The following is a 26018-nucleotide window of genomic DNA, read 5'->3' as shown; positions in this document are numbered from 1 at the left end:
AAAAAGTACCATATTTAGCATTGACAAAGAGCATGGAAGTATGTATACACTATGGTGTACTTGGCAATATTTTTTTTAAAGTTTGCAAATATACTGTAAACTTTCTTAAAAGTTTAATTATAAACACACTTGAAAAATTGTTTTACCTTTGATGTCTGTGCATTGTTTAGGATTTTCAGTCATGTAAAAGTACAAAGGACTGGCAGAAATTCAGTCAAATTCGTAAAGCACAAGTGGGATATACTTATCTGGGAACCCTGACCGTGATACAGGAAAATGGACGAGGGGCGGGAGAGCTGAGCCAGGGGGGAGGGGGGGGATAGCAAAGGGGAAAACTAGAAGGGGGAAAAGAGATCGGTGCCTGGTAAAGTGTGCGTAATGGAGAGGAGTCAGAACACAAGTCGACAGAGGGGAACCACATTGTTGTAAAGACTGCCAATGGTTCCTGCGATAGACTCCCCAGGTGCTCCATCGTGGGGAAATTGCACGATTTCCATTTAGGCCGCTGTCGGTAGCCTAAAAGAGGCCTAGAAATAGGGTTTCGTTCCACCAAGTGGGGCACTACCTACTTTTTTATATTTAACATCAGAAATATATAGAGATTCTTTAGGAAAAAGTTCTCCGCACACAACCTTGCAGTTTTTGTGAAAAATGATGCTAAAGGTGCCTATTTTGAAAAAAAGGGAAACCATAGGGAATTTTGCACTTTCAAACCTGTTTATCATATAAACCCAAAAATGCAGAATTACCACTTGAAGTACAAAATAAACCAGTTTGAAATGTGTGATATACCTGAAGTTGCTATCTATGCACAGTAAACATAAGATTATGAAGAAAACTTCTACTGTAGCATTAACATCCCAATTACTTCTCATTATGTTGTTCCAATTCAAAGGTAATATTTGAGGTAAAATCTGAATAACAAATAGAATTAAGCCAAAATATAATATATAAAAACATTTTTTTCAAAATAACACATTTAATGGTGAATTGTCAATTCGCATACACGAGCAGTAACTGCACTACATGTACATATTCACAGGAATGATTATTGTAAACAAGATTTAATTTTGATTGATTTATATTAAATATATATGTCCTATATTAATTTTATTATCATATACACATCACTAAATATCAAGATCACTGTCCTCACTATCAGATTCACATGAAACAATATCCTCAGTTAATCTCACATTGTCACAATGAACACATTTACATAGGTCAGTGCAGGCCAGGCCAGTCTTGTGGGATGAGCACCTTCCACCTGTACACGTACCAGACTTACACCCACAGTGGAGTGACCCCAAAATCTGTTGAGGAGCTGGATCTTAAGTCATCCATGATATGATGAGATCACCATCCTTGACAATACATCCAAAGCCGTCTGGACTGGGAGCATTTATAAAAGGATCCAATGCTCTCCTCTGGATTGCAGCTTGGTAGTTAGCACGCTTGAAGTGCTCTGTAAGTGCATCTTTTGTTGGAGGTAATGCCTGTTCGGAAGAGGCCTGGACACAGGAACCTATTGTATCTGGCCAAATTAACATCTGATACCTTTTCTCCATACAGCTCACACGCAAAACGTTCTATGGTCACAAATGTGGTGCTGTCCATTTCAAATTGCCTCCCACGAGCAACAAATGCACTGATGTACTCTGCATTTCCAGACACTATATTTAGTGGTTTCTCTTTTCCTTTCCCATAAAAGGAACTAGATGAGTCACAGCCAGTGAATGTGTGTAGTCCTATCAGTGCCTCTGTTAGTGAAGGACCCAAAGCAAAACCAATAGCCTGGAGATCTAACATTCTTTGCCTGTCTTTTGTTCCTGTCAGAAGTACATCTTTGCTGAGGGAAGCTTAGCCATTATTGAAAGTGAAATGATAGCAACATCAGTGTCAGGACTCTAGATGATTATCTTATTATAAAGTTCACTCCAGTCATGTTTTGCATGAAGTAGGAGCCTCGTGTCAGCTTCTTCATGGTCACAAGTCAAAGATTCTACCTCTTTGACAGACATAATGCCATCTTTAAGAGTGAGTTGATGACATACATTTCTGTGTACCACAAAGATAGCTATGTCTTTTCCAGCTGCTTGTAAAGGCACAGTTCTCCATGTCTCAAAGAGAAAGTCTGTCAAGGCTTCTTTATTTTCACCACTGGCTAGAAACTTGGTCCACTGACTTGGAGTCTTCTGCTTGATGCTGTATATTTGCAGTAATTGTTGTCCAGCAACAGCACGTCTTAATCGTTCAGCATTTTTGATGCTCACTGCCGGGTAGCGATCAATGACAAAATCGACCCTTGGACAACTGAACTTTCTACCCATCTTAATCATAAGTTGAAGAAGATCATCAGCAAGCTCACCGAATGTGTCTGGTATATTCTTGAAACTCCTGATCAATGCCATGCCATGCCATCTATCAGTAGGGCACCATTATCACCAACAGTCTTGTTCACATGACAGTCCTTGTTCTTTGATTCTAAACAAGCTAGAAGAGCAGCCTTATTTGTTTTGGCTAATGAACCATCAGTGCTTGCTAGCGGGGATGAGATATTGCCAAGTAAATATGTCAGAATCTCTTTCAAGTTTACAGACCGGGATTGACTTATCACTAACAGTCGTGCAAAGAGTCTCCTATCATTTTTTAGAATGACTTGATTTCCATCTTTTGTCTTGGATGATTTCTTCATTTGATCCCCAAACGTAGTGAGCTTCAAGGACTTTATTGGAGAGAAGAAGTCTGTTTTTGATGACTGGACTCGATCTTGGATGAAAATTTTCAGAGCTGTTTCACCTTTATCACAAGCACTTTGTATGTCATCTCTGACAGTCTTTGTAGCAACAACACCAGAGCTAATACATACAAGATCTTCACGAGGCAGGAAGGGATTGATCATAGACTCAACCGGTGAAACCAAAGATATAACAGCAGCATTGTCTTTTGCAATTCTTGTTGCATCCAACTCTTTATGACCCCTCTCTTCATGTTGCATTCCAGCCATCATTTCACACTGCCTTGTGATTGCAGAACGTTCAGGATGAGACAGTATCCATCGCTGGACGGCACCTCTGTTCAATGTTATCCCAATTATGCCGCCTTTGGTCTTTGAATCACGGTTGCAGGTTTGTTCTATTGCTTGGTCACAAGCTATGGATGAGAACCTGTTAGCATCCTTACGCTGTACTGTCCAGTTTCCTTTTGCAGTAACTTCTTCATAGCAGTGTGGATGAGTCTTTGGAAGATTGATCATCTCGACCCAATATGCTGATAGGTACCTTGCATAATTTTGGCAGTCATATGCAAAATACCATGCCAGCATACGTCTCACTGTTGCTAAGTGAAGGCTCCAGTCAGAGTCTCTGGTTGCTCTAATGAAACTCAGTAACAGTTGAACCATTTCAATGTATGAGCTCCAAAGTCCAAAGGTGGTAATAACAGAGTTCATCTCATGTACATATCTATCATAGCAGGACAGCATATCTGATATGTCAGACACTGAGTTAGATGAAAATCCTGCCTCAGACTTGTACTCTCGTACTAGATCTTCCATGGCTGATATGTAACGAGTGTGCTGTTGCTCAGGAAGGGACTGAAGAAATGACCTCAACCGCAAGATATGCATTGCCTCAAATAGGAGTTTGTGTGCACGAATGCTACGGTTGTAGTGATGTCCACTAATGACTCCATTTATTGAACCAACAGCTACCACATTTGATTCAATCAGCATATCCTGTAGTCCTGCTTCTTTGAAACGTTTGTCTATCACTGCCATAAAGGACATGGCTGTGTGGAACTCACCTTAATCGAGCTTGATCGCCGCTATCAGATGAAGCTGCACTGCTTACGTCCTCCATGTTTACATGTGCGTAGTGATATTGGCTTGATTTTGGCTCAGACCTACTTACATTTTCGATACTGATTGGTTGAAAATCTAGCTCAACAGTTTTATATGTCTCAATACGCAGTCAATATAGTGCGCCAATAAATTACACTTTTCTCATTAACTGCAGGATAATGCGTGGAGAACTTTTTGCTTGGATACCTTTTATTAACGTTGAACATATTGAGCAAAAGAAAAAGTAGTGCCCCGTTTGTCGGAACTAAACTGAACGATACAGCTCACCAGAGGTGTGGACTCGAGTCATGTGACTTGGACTCGAGTCAGACTCGAGTCATGAATTTGATGACTTGCGACTCGACTTGGACTTGCATAACAATGACTTTGTCCCACCTATGAGATGTGGACTCGAGTCATGTGACTTGGACTCGAGTCAGACTCGAGTCATGAATTTGATGACTTGCGACTCGACTTGGACTTGCATAACAATGACTTTGTCCCACCTCTGCAGCTCACGTACAGCGGCCTAATTGCCCATCGCCTCAAATAAAACGGTCCGAGGGTGCTGTAATTATTCTCCAAATAGGGCTTTGTGAGTCCAATATTAAACGGGAGGTGGATGCCCAACAAGCAAGCGTGGATTGGGGTGGGGGGGATATGGAAGTGCCCAAAATGGTTATTGATGTGTTGGATAATGTTTGAACCTTTGGACAGGTCCAGAAGGAAAGTCTTGAATAATTTGATTGAACAGTGGAGGAAATAAGGGCTTTGCTATAAGATATGTGACCATCAAAGCATCGTTCAGCTCTGCACCTGTTGAATTCTGCCAAAGTTTAACCATTTCAACCCTTTTTCAAGTACTGCTTGCCAGTAAACCAGAGTACATGTGACATATCGTGGAATGGAGCAGGGGGTTAGATATCAATGAAGCAAAATCCTTGATTAAAAGTAATTTAAACTTTATTCAGGTGCGATTATGTGTGTGACCTCAACACCAGTTGTTACTCAAGTCGCCTTCCTCCCGGTCTCCGTCGCCCAGAGGCAAAACACGCATCAGTAGTGGGAATGTGCCAGGATGGTCAATGTTACCAGTGAGTATTTATTAAATGCTCACAGATTAAACTGAGAGCCTTGTGTAGCAGCAGAAAAAAGGCAGCAGTGGCACGCATAACCGGACTCGGTGAAGTTTTCCTGGAAACACCTCTTCTCCATCATCACTGACATAATTCATCAACAGCAAAAGGTCTATCAGAAGAAGCAGCAGCAACTTCATTATCAACGTCAGCATCGTTATCATGCTCAACACATGATGTCCAACATCATAAAACATCGTAACTCTCATCCTTGTCTTCATCTGCGTCATCTTATTGTTGTTAGTGCTCGTCTGCATTGTTGCCATCCAACCACCCACCTCATGTAGGGAAACAAAAGCCCGCTCTATATATCGTAACAATTTTCCGCAAACAATTTTGTGAGATAGTGGCGATGAGCGCACGCACACGGATTGGATTGGGACGGAAGCAGGCTTCCATGTGGGGCAGCCCTGCCCTCACCATGGCCCACACGAGTCACGCGCCCAAACGCAATCAACACGATTCCACGGGAGGGCGTAAATATTTTGCAATTGGCAGGAATCTTATCATCCATCATTGGCTCTGCTCTCACCCTGCCCACTACGGACAATTCTTTCTGTGTGCAATGGGTGCATTTCTGTGCGGAATTCGGCCCAACATGAATTTAACGCCGAGTGTGCCAATTTGTATGCGAAATGGCCGTATTTTTTACTGGAAAGTGGTGGAATGACGGCCAAAATAACTGCACATGTGACATAGTTTATACACACAACAAAGGAACCAGGCATCTTTAGAAGGGGTTTGCAATTAACTTTTATTTCACATTAAAAAACACAAACTTATTCCTTCAACAGCAATATCTTGAATATCCCCCAACAAATGATACACCATATTAGCTATGCAAATACAGTAGACTCTCGATTATCCACGTATGGTTTATCAGATTTGTAGATTTACCATGCACCCGAGATTTATTCATAACTCGTGTTTTTTCCCTTAAGCCCAAATTAATAATCTAAAAAGTGTTTAACACGTAGGCTTTCGTGACCAATATTATTCATAATAAAATTGTAAATGTTGTGGTTTCACTCTTCAACACACCGGTGGGCTAAAGTAGTGAACTATTTGTCTTTTGTCAACGTGACACTTTTTTGCTGACTGGCCGTGTCGGGTGGTGGAGGGTTACGACACATTTATATAAAACGCGATCTAACCCAAAAACGTTAATTATGAATCTAAAAAGAGTTATCTTTGAAATGTTTATTACAAGTTACGTGCTTAAACCGAGCAAATGTGTGCTCCATTTATTCCGAAATCCACGCGATCAACTCTACAGTACAGTAGTTGCATATCTTTACAACAGTGGGCAGAGTTTGATTGATGTTGATTCGCGTGGCTCTGCTCCTATCCACTTAGTGGGCAGAGTCTTGTGCGTGGGAGCAGGAGTGTTATCTCTGAGCATGCGGAAAATGTATATTTTTGGATTATCCGCGATTTTGAATTATCAGTGGTCATCCTCTCCATCATTAGTGTGGATAATCGAGAGTAATGTACTATGAAATTTCGTGATAAGCACTTTACTATCAATATAAGTAGAGAATAAGGGTTTCACATGAATAGTGCAACGTGTCCACAAAGTACTAGATAACAAATTTCCGCAAGACTCGTGAATGACAACAAAAATATCAGGCTGTAATTCAGTGTGAAATAAGCAATGTGATAATTAAACCCATACACAGTACATGAAAAAAATTACTATCTTGGTGACTTCAAAAATATCCTATTACTCACGATGTGTCTTCAAATGTGTTACTCCTGACAAAGCAACATCACGAGCAACTGATATTGGATGAGTCTTCATGTACATAAAAATGTGGGGCTATGTCAGGGCTACGTCAGCCGTACCGCACCTTTTCATTGGCCAGAGCCAGCTGGCGGATGTTGCTTATGCAGCCTGCGGCCGCCACCTGCAGAAATGTGTCGGTGGAGCCCACCATGGCCACCAGTGGCTTTGAAGCAAATAAGAAACAGAAAAACAGCAGTCAAGGACACAACAACAAGACAAAGATCACCTGTATAGAATTTAATATATTTACGCGATCTAACCCAAAAAACCTGTATTATGGATGATATTAGTCGCAAAAACCTACATCTTAAACTTTAGCAGACTTAGTGCAAGTGCTGTTTAGCGAGCGGCTATGAAGGCCGGGATGCTTGATGCAAACTGAGAGGCCAGCACCACCCCCCGCCACTTTTTTCTCCTTAGTGGCAAAGTTTACACATTGCATCAAGTACTCATTTGAGGCTGAGTCGACCTAGGCGAGGCCTAGCACCAGTTCAGATAATCATCACTGGTGTTGGCTGTGAGCGGGAATCGAAATCGGGTCGCTGGATTCGTAGGCCAGCGCGCTAACCGCTACACTACCAGGACACTTCATACACATAAATGTAGCATTAACATTGTTCTTTCAAACAAAAAATGCCATTGGCTCAATTCAAGTCGGAAGAAGCATTTGTGGAAGTTAGCAGGGTAAACATTCCCCCTCCTTTCCGCCAAAGGAATGTGGAATTTCCACCACTGGATCAGGGCTGTAAACAGGAGATGAGGACCAATGCCTCAATCAGCAGGAAGTAACTTTGACTTTGCAACATTTCAACACTCATCACCCAAATACATTCTCGGAATCTTTAATCAGAATCGGAATATTATACTGCAGGAGGAATCCGATGAGCTATGAAGCTCATTTTCACAGATGTCCAGTCGGGGCGGTTCAGAAAGTTACAACAACAAACAATGCAAAACCGGTAAAGTCACGTAGGTAAAAAAATTTAAATTAATAAAAGTAAAATAAAAATAAAATAAAAATCACGACGTTTCGGAAGCAACACAAGCCTCCGTCTTCAGGTGGATCACTGTATCACTTGATACAGCTATCGTGCTGTGACTGTTCCACCTGAAGACGGAGGCTTGTGTTGCTTCCGAAACGTCGTGATTTTTATTTTATTTTTATTTTACTTTTATAAATTAAAATTTTTTTACCTACGTGACTTTACCGAAAAAACCTAAGAATATGAATTCTTGCAGTCACGAAAGCTTCAAATCTAGAATGCAAAACCGATCGGAGTGCAGAGTATAGAAAAGGTAAGTCACAAAAAAAGTATAGAAGTCCATTACCAAAAACAATTACACCCAATGTATAGGAATACAACTGGAATCGATTCTTCTGGTATACTTTTCGATGCATGTAATGTGAGTATAGGAATCTGTTTTAATGGATTGATGCAGCTTTAGTGGTCACATTCATGTGTGAATGCAAAGCACGTTGTGTTAGCGTAGCTGTTACAGCCATTTGTCAAAATGTGCCTATGTTGAAGCTTCATTCATCGATACAATTCACTTGCCTTTTCATCCTCAAAGGACAAAAAAACCCTATGTATGGATCACGACTCTTAAATTATTCTTCCTTGTTTTTGCACTGATTTCTATTTGCTTTATTGTTGTACTTGTGTTTATGTCATTGCTCTTGTCATTTTGATGACCCAGGTCACTTGAAAATTTGATTAATCCTGGGCTCTTGAATTCTCACCTGGTTCAACAAAATCATCTTGTAATTTTTTTCTTCTAAAGTGCAATTGCACAAGGACGTCACCTATTTTTAACAGCACGGTTGGCTATGTACGGTGCGAAAAAAGTTCAAGATACATACAACAGCAATTTTTCCTGGAAAAAGAAACCTCACATCCAATACAATCTGCGTGAATGGAATGAAATGTAAATAGCTGGCTGGCCTACCTTGACCACTCCATTGCTGTGCATGGTGATGCAGTTCTCAGGAGCCAGGGACAGCTGGTAGAGAGCCTGCGCTGTGGCGCGGTGAACTAACGCATCCTTGGACTTGAGGTAGCGCACCAGTGGAGCCACCGCCTGGGCACCCCCAAATGCCACTCGGTTGCTCCCCCACGTGCAGCAGCAAGCGATCGCTTCCGCCAGGTTCTTACGCAGTTTGTCGTCCGTCTGTGGCATGAGAGGTCAGAAGTTTGAAATGGAATATACAGTTTCATTTCATTTTTTAACGCGGTAGGCGCGTTCCTGAAGAGTGCCTCGTGAAGCAAAAACGCAAGGAGTGAGGAATTTTTACTGAATCACATTTGCACCACAAAATCAGCCTGCAGTCATCCCATGGACGGACGAAGAGCTGAGATGAGGGTACGCTACAACGTTACTGTATCATTTCGCATACTGCATCATACCATCCAGCCCTCACCTGGTTTCAAATAAAATTTACTTATGCCAGAACACTTACAAAAAAAGATAAATATCCTTATTAAAGATATGCATTTTGTTCTATTATGATATCTATATGAAGGACTCTTTTCAGCTGCAGGGTGAGAGGACAATATCCATTACATGACAGTGTTTTGTACCTGACATAACTAATAATGATGCTTTGTTTTTGATAGAACACCCTGCTTTACACCACAGGTCTCTCAGAGTGCATTGCATGCGATAAGCTACGTACATCACATCTCGTCCCAAACATTTTAAAGGTCGTTCCAAGAGGTAGCATAAGGTTATTCAGCATTGAGTCTGCGAGTAGGCATTATTCTGCCAATAGGTGATGTTTGCTATGTGCAATCCCAACTGAGTAATTGGCAAATAATTTTAGAATGTGGCTTATATGGGCCATGACCCCGGCAGACAATGGAGTTCTCGTGAATGACGGCGAAGGATCTTTAACGTCCACTAAGCAGCAGACGGCGCATATCATTACGATTCACACATCCTCAGTAATAACCAGGGTGGCCACTGGATGTGAACTTCATGCATCTGATTTTCTCGCTATTACATGTATTTCAAAAATGTGTTTTCCTTTGTGTTTGCTTGCTCTTCGTATCACAAACCTGTGCCAAGCGGAACATTTGCTACCGCTGGGCCACATCACCGCCCTGCACATCACACTTTATCATGAACAATAAAGTTACCTACTGCTTGTCTCTATTATTATTCTTGTAACAAAAAAAGATGAACGTTAAAATATAAACAAAGTGTAATCATTGTGGGAAATCCCTACCGTGCTCGTCAAATTGGCAAGAAGGGGCACCACCCCATGGTCCGTTATCACTGCCAAGTTTTCTTCATCCTTGGCAATTTTGGATATAGCTGCACACACACTGGCCAGAACCTCGTTGTCATCAGACTTGAGCAGGTTCACGATTAGCTCCAGCCCACCCACAAACGATCGCACCATTTCTCCAGCATCCTAGACAACATGCAATGAAAACAATATCAGTGTTTTTTTTTTAATAATAACAGCAATATTCTAACAATAAGCTACCTGCATTGATAGGATTTATACTTAGGTACTGTATATCAAACATACTGTTACATTTTGATTTAAAGCTTTCGTGACTGCAGGGATTCATTTTCTTGGTTATTTCGGTAAAGTCACGTAGAAGGGAAGTAATAAAATAATAAAAATAAAACATAATAAAATTATTCTCACGACGTTTCGGCCACAACGCAAGCAGCTGTCCTCAGGTGAAAACCAGGTCCGTCGAGGCGACAGAGTCTGACTCTGTCCTCAGGTGAAAACCAGAGTCTGACTCTGTCGCCTCGACGGACCTGGTTTTCACCTGAGGACAGCTGCTTGCGTTGTGGCCGAAACGTCGTGAGAATAATTTTATTATGTTTTATTTTTATTATTTTATTACTTCCCTTCTACGTGACTTTACCGAAAGAACCAAGAAGATACTGTTACATATTCAAAATAATTAGTTTCATGCCACTTTACAGAGAAAATGTATGCTTACATTCACGTTTTATGACCAAAGTACAAGTGTAAGAACAACTACTAAGACAAAAGCGGTAGAGGAACAAATCAGCATCAAACTCAAGTTATTAAAGTATGAAAATAATCAAATATTCACCACCACTATCATTCAAACTAGTAGGTAACTGGAAACATATAACTGGGTAACGTTTAAGGCTTTGGTCCCTGTTAAAGAAAACAATGTGATTCTGGCCTCTGGTGGGAGTTACCTGTGTAGTGACATAGAATGGATCACTACGGCGCGTCGCGCTGGGTACAGTAGAATAAATAAATATGGGTGTAGCAGCCAGCACAGCATGTAATACCACGGAGTGGGTCACTAGGGTGCGTGGTGCTGGCTGCTGGCAGAGAGGAGAATATGAGTCCTACAGACAGAGCATGGTATAGCAGCTATCCCGCCAGCACAGCAGGTAATGCCATGTAGTGGGTCACTAGGGGGCGTGGCACTGGCTGCTGGCGGAGAGGGGCATGTGGGGACACGTCACCCCGGCCGGCTGGCAAAGCACGTGATGGGCCGGGGTACAGGATGTAGGCCTGTAGGGCAAAAGTGACCAAGGGGACACAAGGAACATGGCCCAGGACCTTCTGGAGGGTTCCAGGAGGGGGCGTGGTTAAGGGCAAAGCCGGGCAGGTGGCACGTGGAGGTCGGCCCAGGACCACCTACAAGGTTCTAGAAGGGGGCGTGGCCAAGGGCGGAGCCAGGCCACGCTGAGAGGCATAAAAGACAAGCCCCGAGGTTAAATCAGGGCTGTCTACAGGTGGAATGGAACCCGAGGTGCTACGTCTTCGTCTCCGGCATCGTGGGTCAGACAGCATGTTGGCTGCTCTGACCTGTAATTAGTTATCCCGTATGTGAACAGTGTGTATATAGTGTAAAATAAACGGTGTTGCCTCCTAAAATAGTGTCTCAGAAGTGACTCACTACACCTGTAACGGACCGGAATGTAGCCTTAAATAAACACTCAGTACTGTCCGTACAGCAGGGCTTGTATGAGTGAGTACCAGCTCTTTACGCATCATCAGCTACTTAGTAGAATTTATATTACCAGACAAGCCTATCGAGACAGGGGGCCATATTTATGAATTGGGCTAAATGTAGCATGCTGGAGTGTTTGAACTTTGTCCAAAATATATTATGCTCAATTCCAGAACAAATCATTGCACCACTGCATGAGACAAAAATGAGCAGAGCCAATATTTACAACATGGACAGCAAACAATCTCACGTCAATCCTAGACCACTGTGATGCAGAGGCATAATAATCATAGCCCAGGCATGACCAAATATTCACTGGTCTATCTAGCACACAAAGATCCCCCGTATAGCCTTAACAGACTGTTGGGGCAAGTGCTATTAGCGAGTACCTATGGAGGCCGGCATGGTGCATAAGAGAGTGAATCGCCAGCCCCATGCGCCTTTTGTTCCCAAGTAGAGATGCTTATACACTGCACTAGGTATTCATTTGAGGCTGAGTCGACCTAGTCTATGGGTCAATGCTAAGAGATAGGTAACCAGTTCCCTATGTTAAGAGATAGATATTTATGGTTTGAAAATTATACTTTGTAATGTATGCAGCTTATGTATAACTGTACACTAATAATTTACATATGAGTCTCGCCACCATATTTGGAGTTTGCATGTTCTCCTCGTGGTCATGTGGATTTTTGTCTGGGTCCTCCGGTTTTTCCCTCCACATTTAGAAACATGCGTTTGGAGTATTTGGCTGCTATAAATATCCACATGATGAAAAGTCACGTTGTAGTTTTACCTTGACATTTTCAATGCAAGGGCAAATAGCCCAAGCTGCACTGGCTTGCACTTGTGAGTTGGAGTTCTTAAGGAGGGACCAGAGCAGGCGAACTCCATCCAGATGATCGATAATACTAGACAGAGCACGATCAATACAGAACATTATAAAACATGTAAAGCCAACTTTACAACGGCAGAGGTTACATTATTACATGTACAGAGGTACTGTACCTTGCTTCTCTTGTCTCATACTAAGTCTCCTCCAGCCCGCTCCGCTCTCAATCCCTCCTACTCCTCACAGTTCCCACCTTTCCTTGTGCACAATCCTGTTTCCGCTCCTTTTCCCTACTTGCCCCCCTGCACTGGAACAAACTTCTCCTTCACATGAAGCTAAGCACCCTCCCTGTCTCGTTTCCACTCATCCCTCAAGACCCACCTCTTCTTCCTGGCCCATTCTTCCCTCCATCCCTAGATACCCCTGTAATTCCCGTTCCCACTAACCTCTCTCCCCTTACCTATCCCTATCCCCCTTCCCTCTTTCCCCTCCTCCTCTCATATGCCACCATATCACCGTCTGTTAACCTCATTGTACCATTTATAACCCTTATAAAGCCCCTTGGATATAAGGCGCTAAATAAATACAAGATAAGATGTCTACATGCAGAAATATGTCTTTGATAAATGCAAGAGTAGGTAAGGCTTTAAAAGTAAAATAATGTAGACTCTATATAAGCATGCATAGGTGACACTCTGTACAATCGTGGCTATACCGATCTGTGTTTGCGTATTGTTGTATGTAAAGTAATATGAACAATTTGTTTCATGCTATTTAGGCATTTTTACATGCGTAATGAGCTCTTAAGAAGATTAAATTAGTCCTCATTACAGGCAGTCCTCAACTTACAAACAACCAACTTACGAATACGCACACTTACACACCAGCTTCCATGAATTATCTTTTTTTAACAATTACTTAAAACGTGAACACGCACTTGAAAACTAAACCGCGGAACTATTTTGTTCAGCGGAGTGATCCTCCACGAGATCTAATGAGTCGGCCTAGTGTGGGGAGTGAGCTTGGTTAGCGCGCTGCACTCCGAACCTGGGTACCAAAGTTCAATTCCTGGTCACGGCCAACACCAGTGACGATTATCTGAACTGGTCCTGGGCTTCTCCTTGCTAGACTCAACCTCAAATGTGTACCTGGTGCAGTGTGTAAACATCACCACTGCAGAAACAAAAGTTGCCGGGCATAGGGCTACCCACTCACCCCCTCGTGTGTCGTGCTGGCCTTCATAGGCACTGCTCACAAACAGCACTTGCCCCAACAGTCTGTTAAGGCTATACGGAGGATAGTTGTTGTTGGTGTGTGTCTGCGTGTGTGCCTGCACGCGTACCCCATGTGTGTGTGTGCATGCAATTGCGGTGACTTATCACACCCCTTCTGACAAGAAAGCCAGCATCAGGACGAAAGTCAAGTGAAAATAAAATTATTATTTCTATTTATGTTCCTTTATTTTATGTTTTATTTACTATTTATGTTACTTAATTTAGTTGTATTTATGATACAGTATGCATTACAGCATTAAATGAAAATGTACAATATTTCTGATTTATGAGTTTAACAATGCTTCCATTTTTTGTTGAACCATATCACATTTCATGACACGGATCCATGGGCATATGAAAATACAGTACATTATTGTATTCTGACTTATGATACGGTCAACTCATGAACGGATCTCAGGAACAATTTGTGTTCATAGGTCGAGCACTGCCCGTATAGAGGTTGCCTAATGGGCTCTCTGGGAGGCCTGTCAAGCAGAAAGCCTGAGCTCCCTTAGAATATACATTGTATGATTCACTCAATAAAAAACATAGTCTGAGCTATATTTGTTCATGTGTGATTCATACCATTGTAATTATTAAAAGATATATTTTGGTTTAAAAATTATATTTTGTATTTTATTGCCAATTGAAAATAACGGCATGAAACAAATTCGTATTAGAATTTTCAGATAAAAAAACTCAACACCTTTGTCAATAACACTCACCATAAAACGAGACAATATATCATAGGTAACATTTCAGGCAATGGCCCTTGTTCACAGCACAATTTACTACTGCATAAAGGCCAACCAACCACAGTACAATTAAGGCATAACATTTTTGGTGCGTTTGTTTTGGTCTCTCATCGTTGTTTGTGCGTGGGTGGGTGTGACTGCACATGCAGTAATCCATCATACACACCCCATGTTTTCAGGATCCATGGCGCAGGCACCCACTGCTCGGGTGACGTTGATGAGGAGCGGTTGGTTGGTGCCCGTGAGCAGCTGTACCAAGGGATGGATGCCGCTTGTCTTGCGGATTATGGCACGATTAGCCGGCTCCTGGCAGCATTCACCCAGCGCTCCCACCACGTTTATGAGCACCTCCTCTGGTTGATTGCTTAACAGGGACACCAGAGTTTCTATGGTCCTCAACTCCTGTAGACTGCAAGCACACAAAGACACCAGCCGTGAAGCCCTCGTAACATTATTATTATTTAGTGAATGGTAACAACAACGACCGCAGTAAAACCATGAGTGTAACTCTATGGATCCGATTCAGTTGTTTGTCAAATATTTTTTCCACCGACACATTACAGGACAACAACCCAACGTAGAAAGTGGTCGTTGTGTGGCACATTAAGAATGGATCACTCTTTTAATTATGTCCTTGTGCAGTAAGGGAGTAAAGTGTGGTTCTGTGAAAGTCCTGATGTGCTGTGCAGTGCATCAATGCATGTGTGTACAGCAGCATGTGATGACTGAGTCGGGCCTGTAGGTGGCTGGCAGGGTTATTGAATGACCGCGCGGATATACTAGTCACATGGTTAATGGCGGCTCGGGAGCAAGGCTGGTTGTAACACACGTGTTGTTGCATTTGACAGGTAAAGGACGCAAAGGTTGTTTTTGATCGTTATATAAATGTTTCTAGACTTGTTCTAGACTTTAAGCTTGGCTTTGAAGTGTTCGTTTGTGATATATGCAATTAGAGGCGTTTTAGCACTGTGCATTGTAAAGGGATGACGCACTGTAATTAGTTACTGTCATTTTAATTCTCTAACTCTAATACTGTTTAGTCTATAACCATGCCCATGTACCCAGAATATGACTACTTGCAATGCTATTGAGAATAGAACACATGTATAGTAGTAAGCTGTACAATGGTGATATACAGTACGTATACTGTACACATACAGTACATATTCTTAAGTTTTTTCGGTAAAGTCACGTAGGTAAAAACATTAAAAAGTAAAATAAAATAAAAATCACGACGTTTCGGAGGCAACACAAGCTTCCGTCTTCAGGTGGTACCGTCACAGCCACGACAGCTGTATCAAGTAAATGAGAGATTGCAGGAGTTACCACTGCGTTTATATAATGGTCCAACCATTATATTATACCATTATATTCTCCAACCATTATATAAACGCAGTGGTAACTCCTGCAATCTCTCATTTACTTGATACAGCTGTCGTGGCTGTGACGGTACCACCTGAAGACGGAAGCTTGTGTTGCCTCCGAAACGTCGTGATTTTTTATTTTATTTTACTTTTTAATGTTTTTACCTACGTGACTTTACCGAAAAACCCTAAGAATATGAATCATTGCAGTCACGAAAGCTTCAAATCTAGAACATACAGTACATATAATGGGTGTAAGATACCGATATAAGTGGATAGTATAGATAGACATACAGCTTAGGATTAAAGTAATAGTCGAATAGTGATGTGCAAATGTGATTGTCAAAGACAAAGATGGTTTATCAGTAGGAGAATTGGGTTTAAGAGAAAGGGTTAATGAATAACCGCTCGTGTAAACCAGCCACATGGTTAATGGCAGCTCGGCAGCAAGGCTGGTTGTAACACACGTGTTGTTGCATTTGACAGAGTGACGGTGCTGTTCTTCCCAAGATTAATATTAACCACAATAAATAAATGTGCTTGCCCTCGATTTGGAGCACCTGCCCACGTCCTTCATTTCGAGTGTGCAACATTTGTCTCAGACGAGCAATACAATTTATACTGATCAAAGAGAAAGCAATCATACAGGAGGTGTTAAGATGTTCAAACACCAAATAGACACCTATTCCAAGGCATTAAGTCTGCATTACCTACACATATTTATGGTATACTGTGCAAAGAAAAATGTTATTTGATAACGTATGCATTGTCCTTGAAACTGATTAACATGCACCAGAGACAGCCTCCTTCATAGCTTTGTCTCACCAGTCCTATAGAGCAAAGAATTCCAAAAGGTGAACACAAGGACGATGCAAATACCAAAGCATGAATAGCTCTGGTTAAGTAGTGTTTGAACATCTTCACAAATGTACTATTGGAAGGAAGGGTAAAGACTGTTCTTCTCTTTTATCACCTTAATAACGGAAATCTTTTTCTCATAAATACAATTTATACTGCACAGTAATATCTCGGTTAACAAAGTAGATTCATTCCATGACATCACTTCATTGTTAGGAACTTCATTATCAGAGGTAGATAGAAGAGATGAAGGATGGGGATACGTTCCAGGACTTCAGAGAAGAGTGTACAATAGGAAAACATCAAATAGGCTCAGTGCCTTCTGTATTATCAGCGCCTGACTGAGTAGCATGTGGTGCTGTGTGATATCGTTCACCCAAACACTTAACAGTTTGTCTATTTCCCCAATAACACCGTTTTACGTGCGTGTTAGTTTAGTAGCAGTAAGGTCACTAGATTGTTGCATAGAAACCTGTACTTTCTCTGGTGGCCTTCAAATTGTATTTAAGGTGGACTGCGCTAACCCAAACGAAAGCGCCACTTCTCTTTCATCTCTCCTGCCTCTACCCTCCTTATGATCTGCATTTTTCCATTTCAAAGAGATAGATTTACACTGCACTTCATCACTGCAAAAAACAATATCAAACATTACCAACACGAGGAGCTCAAGTAATGGCCGGCAGGAGGGGAAAGAATGGGGAGGCGCGCTGCTGATTGGGCCGAGTGAGGGAGACTCACGAAGCTCTTCGCTCATTGGCTGCTGATAATATTCAGTAAACAAACTCCACGATCGGTCACGTCGACAGGACACCTGTTTAAAATGTTACTTTTTTTGTTAATCGCTTTGCATGATATGAGGATATTTTTTTCATTTTGTAGATTTTTTCGTAAAAATAGGGAGGTGAAATAGCCCTCCACGAGCGACTTTGTTATAAAGGGGCTTCATTCCTAGACTTCGTTAACTGAGGTATAACCGTATATTGATAACTGCGTTGCAATGCAAACTACGCTCCATGTGATTATCGATACATGACCACCAACTATAAAATCTATGGTCTTCCAGCTCTCTAACCATACTTATTGAGGTACTTCATCCATACCATATATGCACATGTTTATTCTGCTGATATAAACTGGAGAGTGATGCATGTCATGATATCAGCCACATTTGTATCAAAACATTGGTTACATATCAATCCTATATTTAAGTACTTAATTAAACTGAAAAAGTCTTCCAAACGAACCTACATTTTAAACTTATAAAAGTTATTCAAAATGTATGCTAAGCCAAAACATTACGTGGAAACTTAAAATACTAATCACAATTTTTGTTTAGAAAATAAATAACAAAGTAAATAAGCATTGTCTCCTTCATCGGCAGTTCACCAGCATTGATTCAAGCAATCTTGACTCTGCTAACTGCTAAGACACTCGAAACCATTCCAGAGTATGCTTATCTTGAAATCAATGCTGTTTAAATTATGCACCCCAGAAGGCTGTATGGCTAAGGATATGTGAAGGACACATGTTGTCTCCTTACATGGCAACGTTCTCTTGGCTGATGGAGCACTTCCAGATAGCCCCGGTCACTGCAGCCAACAGCTCCTTGTTCTCAGATTTTCCGAGCAGGATGTCCAACGGGTGCAAGCCTCCGTATTGCCGCACAAGGTCACGGGTCTCTTTATCTTCTGCACACTGTCAAGAAAAGAGTCTTCTTTTTAATACTCACCATCTCATATCATCCAGTGGCCAGACAGCCTACAGTAGTCATATACAGGGTGTTTTAAAAAGATGTACCCGATTTGAAATCGCTATATCTCTACAACCACAAACCACCCATGAATGAAACTCTTACCACTTGAAAGGACGGTGCATAGAGTTTCAAATGATTACCACTAGATGCCTCTCCCAGCGCACAAATAGCCCCTAGCCTCAGTCATTCGCAAGATGGTGAACCCACAACACAAGGCGTTTTGCGTTCTGCAGTTCAGCAAGACTCAATCCATAATTGCGGTGCAGAGTGAGTTTCAACGGCATTTTGGCATTGATCCGCCAATGTCAAAGAGCAATCGTCGTTGGTACCGACAATTTGAGGAAACAGGCTGTTTATGTAAGGGGAAGAGCACAGGGCGACCACGCACTTCAGAGGAAAACATGAAAAGAATTCAAGAGAGTTTTCTGCGTAGCCCGTGCAAGTCCACTCGTCGTGCCAGCCGAGAACTTGCGATCCCTCATACGACTGTCTGGCGTGTGTTAAGGCAACGTTTAATCGCTGAGGCCATACCGGTTGCAAATGGTACAGGCTCTTCATGCAGGTGACAAAGGAAAACGTGTAGAATTTTGTGTTGCGATGTTACAGAACATAGAGGACGATAGCTTCTTACCACGTTTGATTTTTAGTGATGAAGCAACGTTTCATCTAAATGGTAAAGTTAACCGTCACAATGTGCGCATATGGGGATTAGAGAATCCACACGAAACTGTAGAGCATGAGCGTAATTCCCCGAAAGTGAACGTGTTTTGTGCTGTTTCTCAAAAATAGGTTTATGGCCCTTTCTTTTTCGAGGGAAACACAATTACGGGGCAAGTGTATCTCGAAATGCTGCAGAAATGGCTCTTTCCACAACTTGATGAAGATTCCGATGACTTAATTTTTCAGCAAGATGGAGCACCGCCACATTGGCACCTGCAGGTTCGACGTTTTCTAAATGACACACAGGCTTGGCGCTACACTCTTGGCCCCCAAGATCCTCAGACATCACACCCTGCGACTTTTTCTTGTGGGGATACGTCAAAGATCGTGTTTTTGTGCCACCATTAGCGACTAATCTGGATGACCTCAAAAACGGAATCACGGCAGCAGTGACACTTTGAAAGGCATTTGGGACGAATTCAACTATCGTCTCAATGTTGTCCGTACAGTAGGTGGAGGGCACATAGAGCATTTATAAAATGGTTAGTAAAACCTGATAACTCATTAAACCGTTTGTAACTTTTTGTGTAATTGTAACATGTTGCCATCGTGAAATATACTGCTTTGAAATTGGGTCCATCTTTTTGAAACACCCTATATATACACATTTATACTATATAGATTAAGTCAAACACGAATTGGGTATTCACCTCATAACATGATTATACCTGCGTTAGACTAACGATCCACTACCATCAAATTTAAGCATAACCCCGGTGGGTGGCACTGTGTGTAGGAGCCTCGACAGATGTATCTTAACGTTTCAAGTCCATACTCTTTGATTCTTTCGGTAAAGTCACGTAGGTAGAAAATAATAGATCACGACGTTTCGATCGCAACACAAGCGACCGCCATCAGGAAACTGCTGAAACGGAGTCCACTTCAGAGTTCTACCGAGTGCATCGTTCACCTGTGCTCAATAAAATTAGTACCACTTTGTTGGATATTAACAGTGGTCATTATATGAGCAGACTAATCCCCTCCATGGGAATGACAAACAACAATCCAGCTTTATAATAGTAACAAATACCAGTTTTAATTCTTCAATTAAACAAATGTATTTTTATTAAATTATAGGAATAGCAATAGGAGTAACAGTAATTTCTGAAGTCATTTAATGATAAATAACTTAAAACATTGACTATAAAAAAACTTATATATATTCCTCCGTGTTTCACATGCATTGAATGAAATGTGTTCAGTCTGGGAATGCAGATTACCTTGAATATGGCACTTGCACAGTGCATTTGTAACTCTTGGTTGTCACTGTTCAAGTTTTTGACCAAGTCCTCAATCATCTTCTCTGTCTGGATGGCGAGTCGATAGCTTGCCTATAGCAACAAATATATATTTAGTTTTTAATGATCGCATATTCTGTGAAAATGCAGTACTAAGTAAATGTGTAGCCATGATAAACATTACGTAGAGGTAACAAAAGACAAAAATCCAAGATCCTCTCCCATCTCCATATTCTCTCTCAATAAGAGGATGGACAATGACGATGGCCATATATTTAACCACTGCAATTAACTCAGTTTGGGAAAGCTACCTCCAAGGCCCTGGATCCAGGCCTCAGAATTTGAGACTACAAATAGCAGCAGTGTTTGACTAAAACAGTATTCGGCTTACAAATGTATAATTCCCTGGCTGGTATTATAAAATATACCTTCCATAGTTGAGTGTCAAAACAGAAGCCTTACAACAGATCATATTGATCAATTAACCAATGGGCTTTCCTGTTAAATCAATATTTGGACTCTAAAGGAGGCAATGTTTGCTGGAACATTGGACTTTTAGTAGGTTATTCTTTGGGTCTTTCGGTAAAGTCACGTAGATAGGTTCAAAGAAAATAACAAAAATAACAATAAACTATGATGTTTCGATCGCAACACAAGTGTTCATCATCAGGAAGAAAACAAGCGTTCGTCATCAGTAGGTTATATGGTTTTTCTCGTTACATTTCCTCATTAGTCATCCTCGAAGACATGTTTCCTTCTTTATCTGTTGCTCCATCACCAGTCTCATCAATTGACCATAATCCCTTTTCGTGATGTATCTTCACCAAGCTCGTTTACTTTTCTCAGAAGTAAATGTGTCTTTCATTTCTGTTCTCTGATTCATGATCCTGTGGAATGTTTAACTTAGATTTTATATTCATCACCAGCAGTCGCCAATGTTAAGCATACAGCATGCAATTGTACCACGTGTACCCTCACGAAAAGCATTCATTCCTACATATAGGATACGTATGGCATAATTTACGACTTTAGAATACTCCAGAGAAAATATCTGATAACCTCATAACTGATCGTTCCATCTGTGCACACACCTCTGAAGCACACTCTTGCAAGGTGCCCACAACTGGGATGAGCATGTTCTCATGGGGCGACTTGAGCAGCCGCGCGAGCAGCGGGATGCCTCCCGCCTTGCGGATGGCTTGCTTGTTTTTTCTGCTTTTACTGCAACTCCACAGCGCTAGGGCCCCACAGCGAGCGACCTCGATGTCCTTCTCTTGCGCCGGACTTAAATTGGCAGAGCGCATGGGAACGCAGTCCATTAATCCCACCTGTAAAATAAATAAATAACCCCGTAACTCAACTACCACGCGATCGTAGTAAGATGTGATTGTGGATAAGAGGCATTGTGGGTAAGAAGGGCACCCACAAATGATCACTGTGGCTACTAATCACAGAAATGGTATAATCATTACCGACAATGATGATAATGGATTGATGAGGATTATTATACCCCCACTGTGCACACTCTCTGGCTGTGGATTCACAGTTTGCCACGAAGCCAGGTTACCCACTGCTTGATCATGCAGCTAACTGTGCTGTTTTGGGATGAGAAGAGGATTAGAGAAGATAATATATGCATGAGGACATCTATTGTGCAGATGGCGTGAGGTGATTGGTTCATCCGACATTCCCTCTTCACTGTGGATCATGTGATTACACACTTACCAGTTTTTTTATACCATTGTGCTTCCGGACTGTCCTTCGTGCCCGCCGAAATTTAGCAATATTGGCGATTGTCTCAGCCGCCAAACACTTGAGTTCCTTTTCAGAGGAATCCAGGATGTTTACCATAGTTTGGAGGCCGCCAATGTCAACAATGGATTGGCGGATTTGTGAATTGTGGCTAATCTCCTTCAGTATTTTAAGTGATCCAATCTGTAAGCAGGAAATTGACAATACAAAACCAAGTTAATTCAGAAATAAAAATAATGAACCCTTTAATCTGTCTTATGATGAACATCATTTATAGACCAATGAAAACTCCTCATCCACAAATTTGCCTATTCACAATAGCATTCTCCAATATTACTCCAAATAAGATGAGTTATACTGTATTCATTGCTATTTACTTTCAATTTAAGAGTTGATAGTAACAATAAAAGCAATAATGCAAATTATAACGCAGCAACATTTTAGAGACATAAATGACCGTGACTCTGAGGCATGGAGGCAACCAGAGTGTCACTCGAGGGGCAGGCGAAGGAAGTGGTAGGGCCTTTAAGTGTCTCTATACATTTTATGTAAATTGAATGTTGCCGTGAATGTCCAATATATATGATCAATGCATGAGGAATGTTAACATGCACCACAACAGAAGCTGCATTTGTACAGGGTCCACATACTAGCTGTATGAATGGCAGTGTCACAACCACTATTGTGAAATTAGACTGTGACAACTACTGCTCACAAAAATGTTGTGCTTACAATTCCAGAAAATTATTCAAAGAAATTAATAGTTTACTCATTTTAGTTATTACCCTCAGCAGTCAAGTAACGATACACTGATTAATCAATGGACATCAACTCACACAATCACAATGAACTAATTTAATCGTGCACTTGAGATAGATCATGAAAGCGGTAAGCAAATGCTCTGCTGATAGACGACGGAGGCTAATGACGTTGACACAAGCATACAAAAGAGGCAACGAAATGAGAAATGCATCAGTGTCAAAACGAGACGAGAAACTTATTCTTCAATCAGATCGGTTCCCCAAAGCAAATTGTCAAATTGCTGGAGGGTGAATCGCTACATGCTTAATACACAGCTCCTGTGGAAATAAAAAAAACTCAACAACAATCATCATCAACACTGCCCGTTTTAGGTAATGGCAATTTCTGTGCTATGAAGGCTACTGCGAGAAATGTCACCCATTACATAGTTTATGCATTTTTCTGGTATTTAAAGGCAGCGTTGTTGACCATTGTATGAGGGGTTTTGTTAACTTTGCTTGTGCTCCATTGGAAATTGATATACGTAAATGAAGAGTGACCAATATCGCAATACAAATAACTGCTTTTAAAATATATTTTTTTAATGAGCTGCCCTATAACAGAGAATACGCTTTTAGAAATTAATCTTAATCCAAGTGTTTACCTTGCATTTAATGTCATCAGTGTCGAGCAAGTTGATGAGGACTTCCAACCCTCCGACGTCCTTCATCGCGAGCTGGCACGTCTCCTGAGCCAAGTTGAAGTCCCTCATACAGCACAGCGCAATCACCGTCGCTGTCGGATTCCCACTCTGTAAAGAAAATACAAGCGAATTCAACTGGATGGTGGGAGTGGCTGTAAGTAAACTCATCTCAGGAGGTGCTACCAATCCGCTTGACATATTGGGCCTTTGGGCCTGTGCTCAGTACAAGTGTTTAAAAAATTGTAATTGAAAAACACATCACGAATATGAATGGTTCATGAATCTGAGCAAGAACATCTACAAGTCTGCACAGAATCAGAATCTTTATGTTTCTTGGAGGAATCCGATGAGCTACGAGGCTCTTTTCACAGATGTCCAGGAGGGGAGACTCAGAACGTTACAACAACAAATAATAGAATGCACACTGCAGGGCACCTTGATGTACTTGATGAGCTTCTGGATTTGCCAGTACTCTGACGGTAGATCCATGCTGGCTTCCTGGCGCCGATCAAGCTGCTCCTCCTCCTCCTCGCTCTCACTAGAGCTGTCACTCTCATCCTCGTCCTCCAATCTCAGCGACATTCCCCTGTGAGAAAAGGTCAAATGCACTCCGCACCAAGCAGAGGCGGACCTGGGAAACTTCCCAGATGGCGTGGGGGGGGTCCAAAACTGTGCAGCTTTTGAAATACTACCCTACATTTTTTTAATTTCAATAAGGGAAGGGGACATGTATCGCCACTGTCCACCGACAGATCCAACACTGGTATCAAGAATCCCAAAGCACTCACTTCGAATGTCCTGGTTATGTTGATGTTGCTGTGCTCATGTACCACGGATCTCCCTTGTAAAATTGTCGTGCAACTGGCTAAATGGGACCATCATCCGTGTAATAAATCAAATAAACTCGAAACTCAATCATTCTACAGAGGCGTTAGAGATAAAACAAGGCCCGAGTTGGCTGTAGCGAATATACAGAAAATATACAACCGCATACATTCGCACTTCTGTATCTTGAAGTGTATCATGGATATAATAAGTTGTAATTTTTGGCAAATGCTGCTTATTCAGAGCAGCAGTTTCAATATTTTGACTGAAAAATGTTAGCAGAGGGATGCTGTATTTTGATAATGGCTTAACTTGTGTAATTGAAGACAGCAATTAACAAAGCACAGCTCTCAGCAACTGGGTCAGTTATTGCAGCTGGTATCAACAGTTAACAAACAGAACAAAAACCTCTCGAAGGCGACATTCCAGTAATGAACGAAATTGAAGGTAAGCTGTAAAGGTTACTGGAATTAAACAAAATAAACGAATAAAATGTAAACCAAAACACTGCGGACTGCATTGCCGACCACAGTAACTAAGCTCCATAAGGGGCACAGCTCCACATTAGTCATGAGCATAAAATTCCCAGGTGTGCTTGTCAATACTTAGGATGTGTAAGACCCTCTCGCCGACAAAATTATAATGAATCAAAAAGTAAACTTGATACTCTTAGTTCTTTCGATAAAGTCACGTAGGTAAAAAATGAAATTAAAATTAATAAAAATAAAATAAAATAATAAAATCACGACGTTTCGGAGGCAACACAAGTCTCCGTCATCAGGTGGGACCTTCACAGCCAGATTTGCTGCATCAGCAAATCTGGCTTCAAATCTAGAAGTAAACTTGACTCATTGATAAATAACACTGTGGCCTTTAAAGGGAAAATATATAAGTGACGTTTCGGGCAATGGCCCTTCTTCATAGAACATACATTGAGGAATTTGCCTGAAATGTTGCTTATAGATCACGACGTTTCAATCGCAACACAAGCGACCGTCATCAGGTGGAACAGATACAGCAGGATAACTGCTGACATAGGAGAAAGAGCTGCTGCAACAAGAGTTTATATAGGATTTTGGTGGGCACAACCCAATGGTAAGTGGGTGGAGCTAGAGAAGAAATTTGTACGTAAATGTAAATGTGAGAGATTATAGCATGTCAATGTGAGGTAGTCCCAGCCACCAGAGGTGGCAGGGATCCTCCTGTGGCTGGGCCGCCTCACAGATATTTGACCTGGTGATGTACTAAGAGAGTCGGAAATAACAGTTGACATAGGCAGGTAGGATGGAAACATCACAGTCAGTTAAGACTCTATCTGGTTAATAACGTCCTTCCAATGATTGTTCAGTTTGTACCCATCTTCACGGTTGAAGTTGTGTCTATGTTTATATATCTGGATGGCTTCATGAACAAATCTCTGATAATAGCCGGTGGGTTTGCAGAGTACCTTTGTCTTGGAAAAAAACAATTTTGTGTGAGCCC

At 41.5% G+C, this 26018-nt stretch overlaps 1 protein-coding gene across 1 annotated transcript in view; it reads right to left on the bottom strand.

The window, feature by feature from the left end:
* Window positions 1–5706: 5706 nt before the first annotated feature.
* ODAD2 (outer dynein arm docking complex subunit 2) overlaps window positions 5707–26018 on the bottom strand; it is a 34435-nt gene continuing 14123 nt past the window's right edge. Inside the window, exons 10-20 of the mRNA XM_078603700.1 lie at window positions 24147–24297; window positions 23673–23819; window positions 22241–22450; window positions 21607–21843; window positions 20498–20608; window positions 18345–18499; window positions 14749–14991; window positions 12518–12632; window positions 9990–10178; window positions 8711–8932; window positions 5707–6926 (exon numbers count right to left, since the gene is read on the bottom strand). Of these exons, the coding sequence (XP_078459826.1) occupies window positions 6813–6926; window positions 8711–8932; window positions 9990–10178; window positions 12518–12632; window positions 14749–14991; window positions 18345–18499; window positions 20498–20608; window positions 21607–21843; window positions 22241–22450; window positions 23673–23819; window positions 24147–24297 (1894 nt within the window). The 3' untranslated portion in view covers window positions 5707–6812. The remainder of the gene's footprint in view (window positions 6927–8710; window positions 8933–9989; window positions 10179–12517; window positions 12633–14748; window positions 14992–18344; window positions 18500–20497; window positions 20609–21606; window positions 21844–22240; window positions 22451–23672; window positions 23820–24146; window positions 24298–26018) is intronic.

The sequence above is a fragment of the Lampetra planeri genome, chromosome 21 (genome assembly GCF_965212315.1).
Source record: "Lampetra planeri chromosome 21, kcLamPlan1.2.h2, whole genome shotgun sequence".
Taxonomy (NCBI): domain Eukaryota; kingdom Metazoa; phylum Chordata; class Hyperoartia; order Petromyzontiformes; family Petromyzontidae; genus Lampetra; species Lampetra planeri.
The sequence above is the reverse complement of the archived record's forward strand: the minus strand, read 5'-3'. Positions and strand labels throughout refer to the sequence as shown.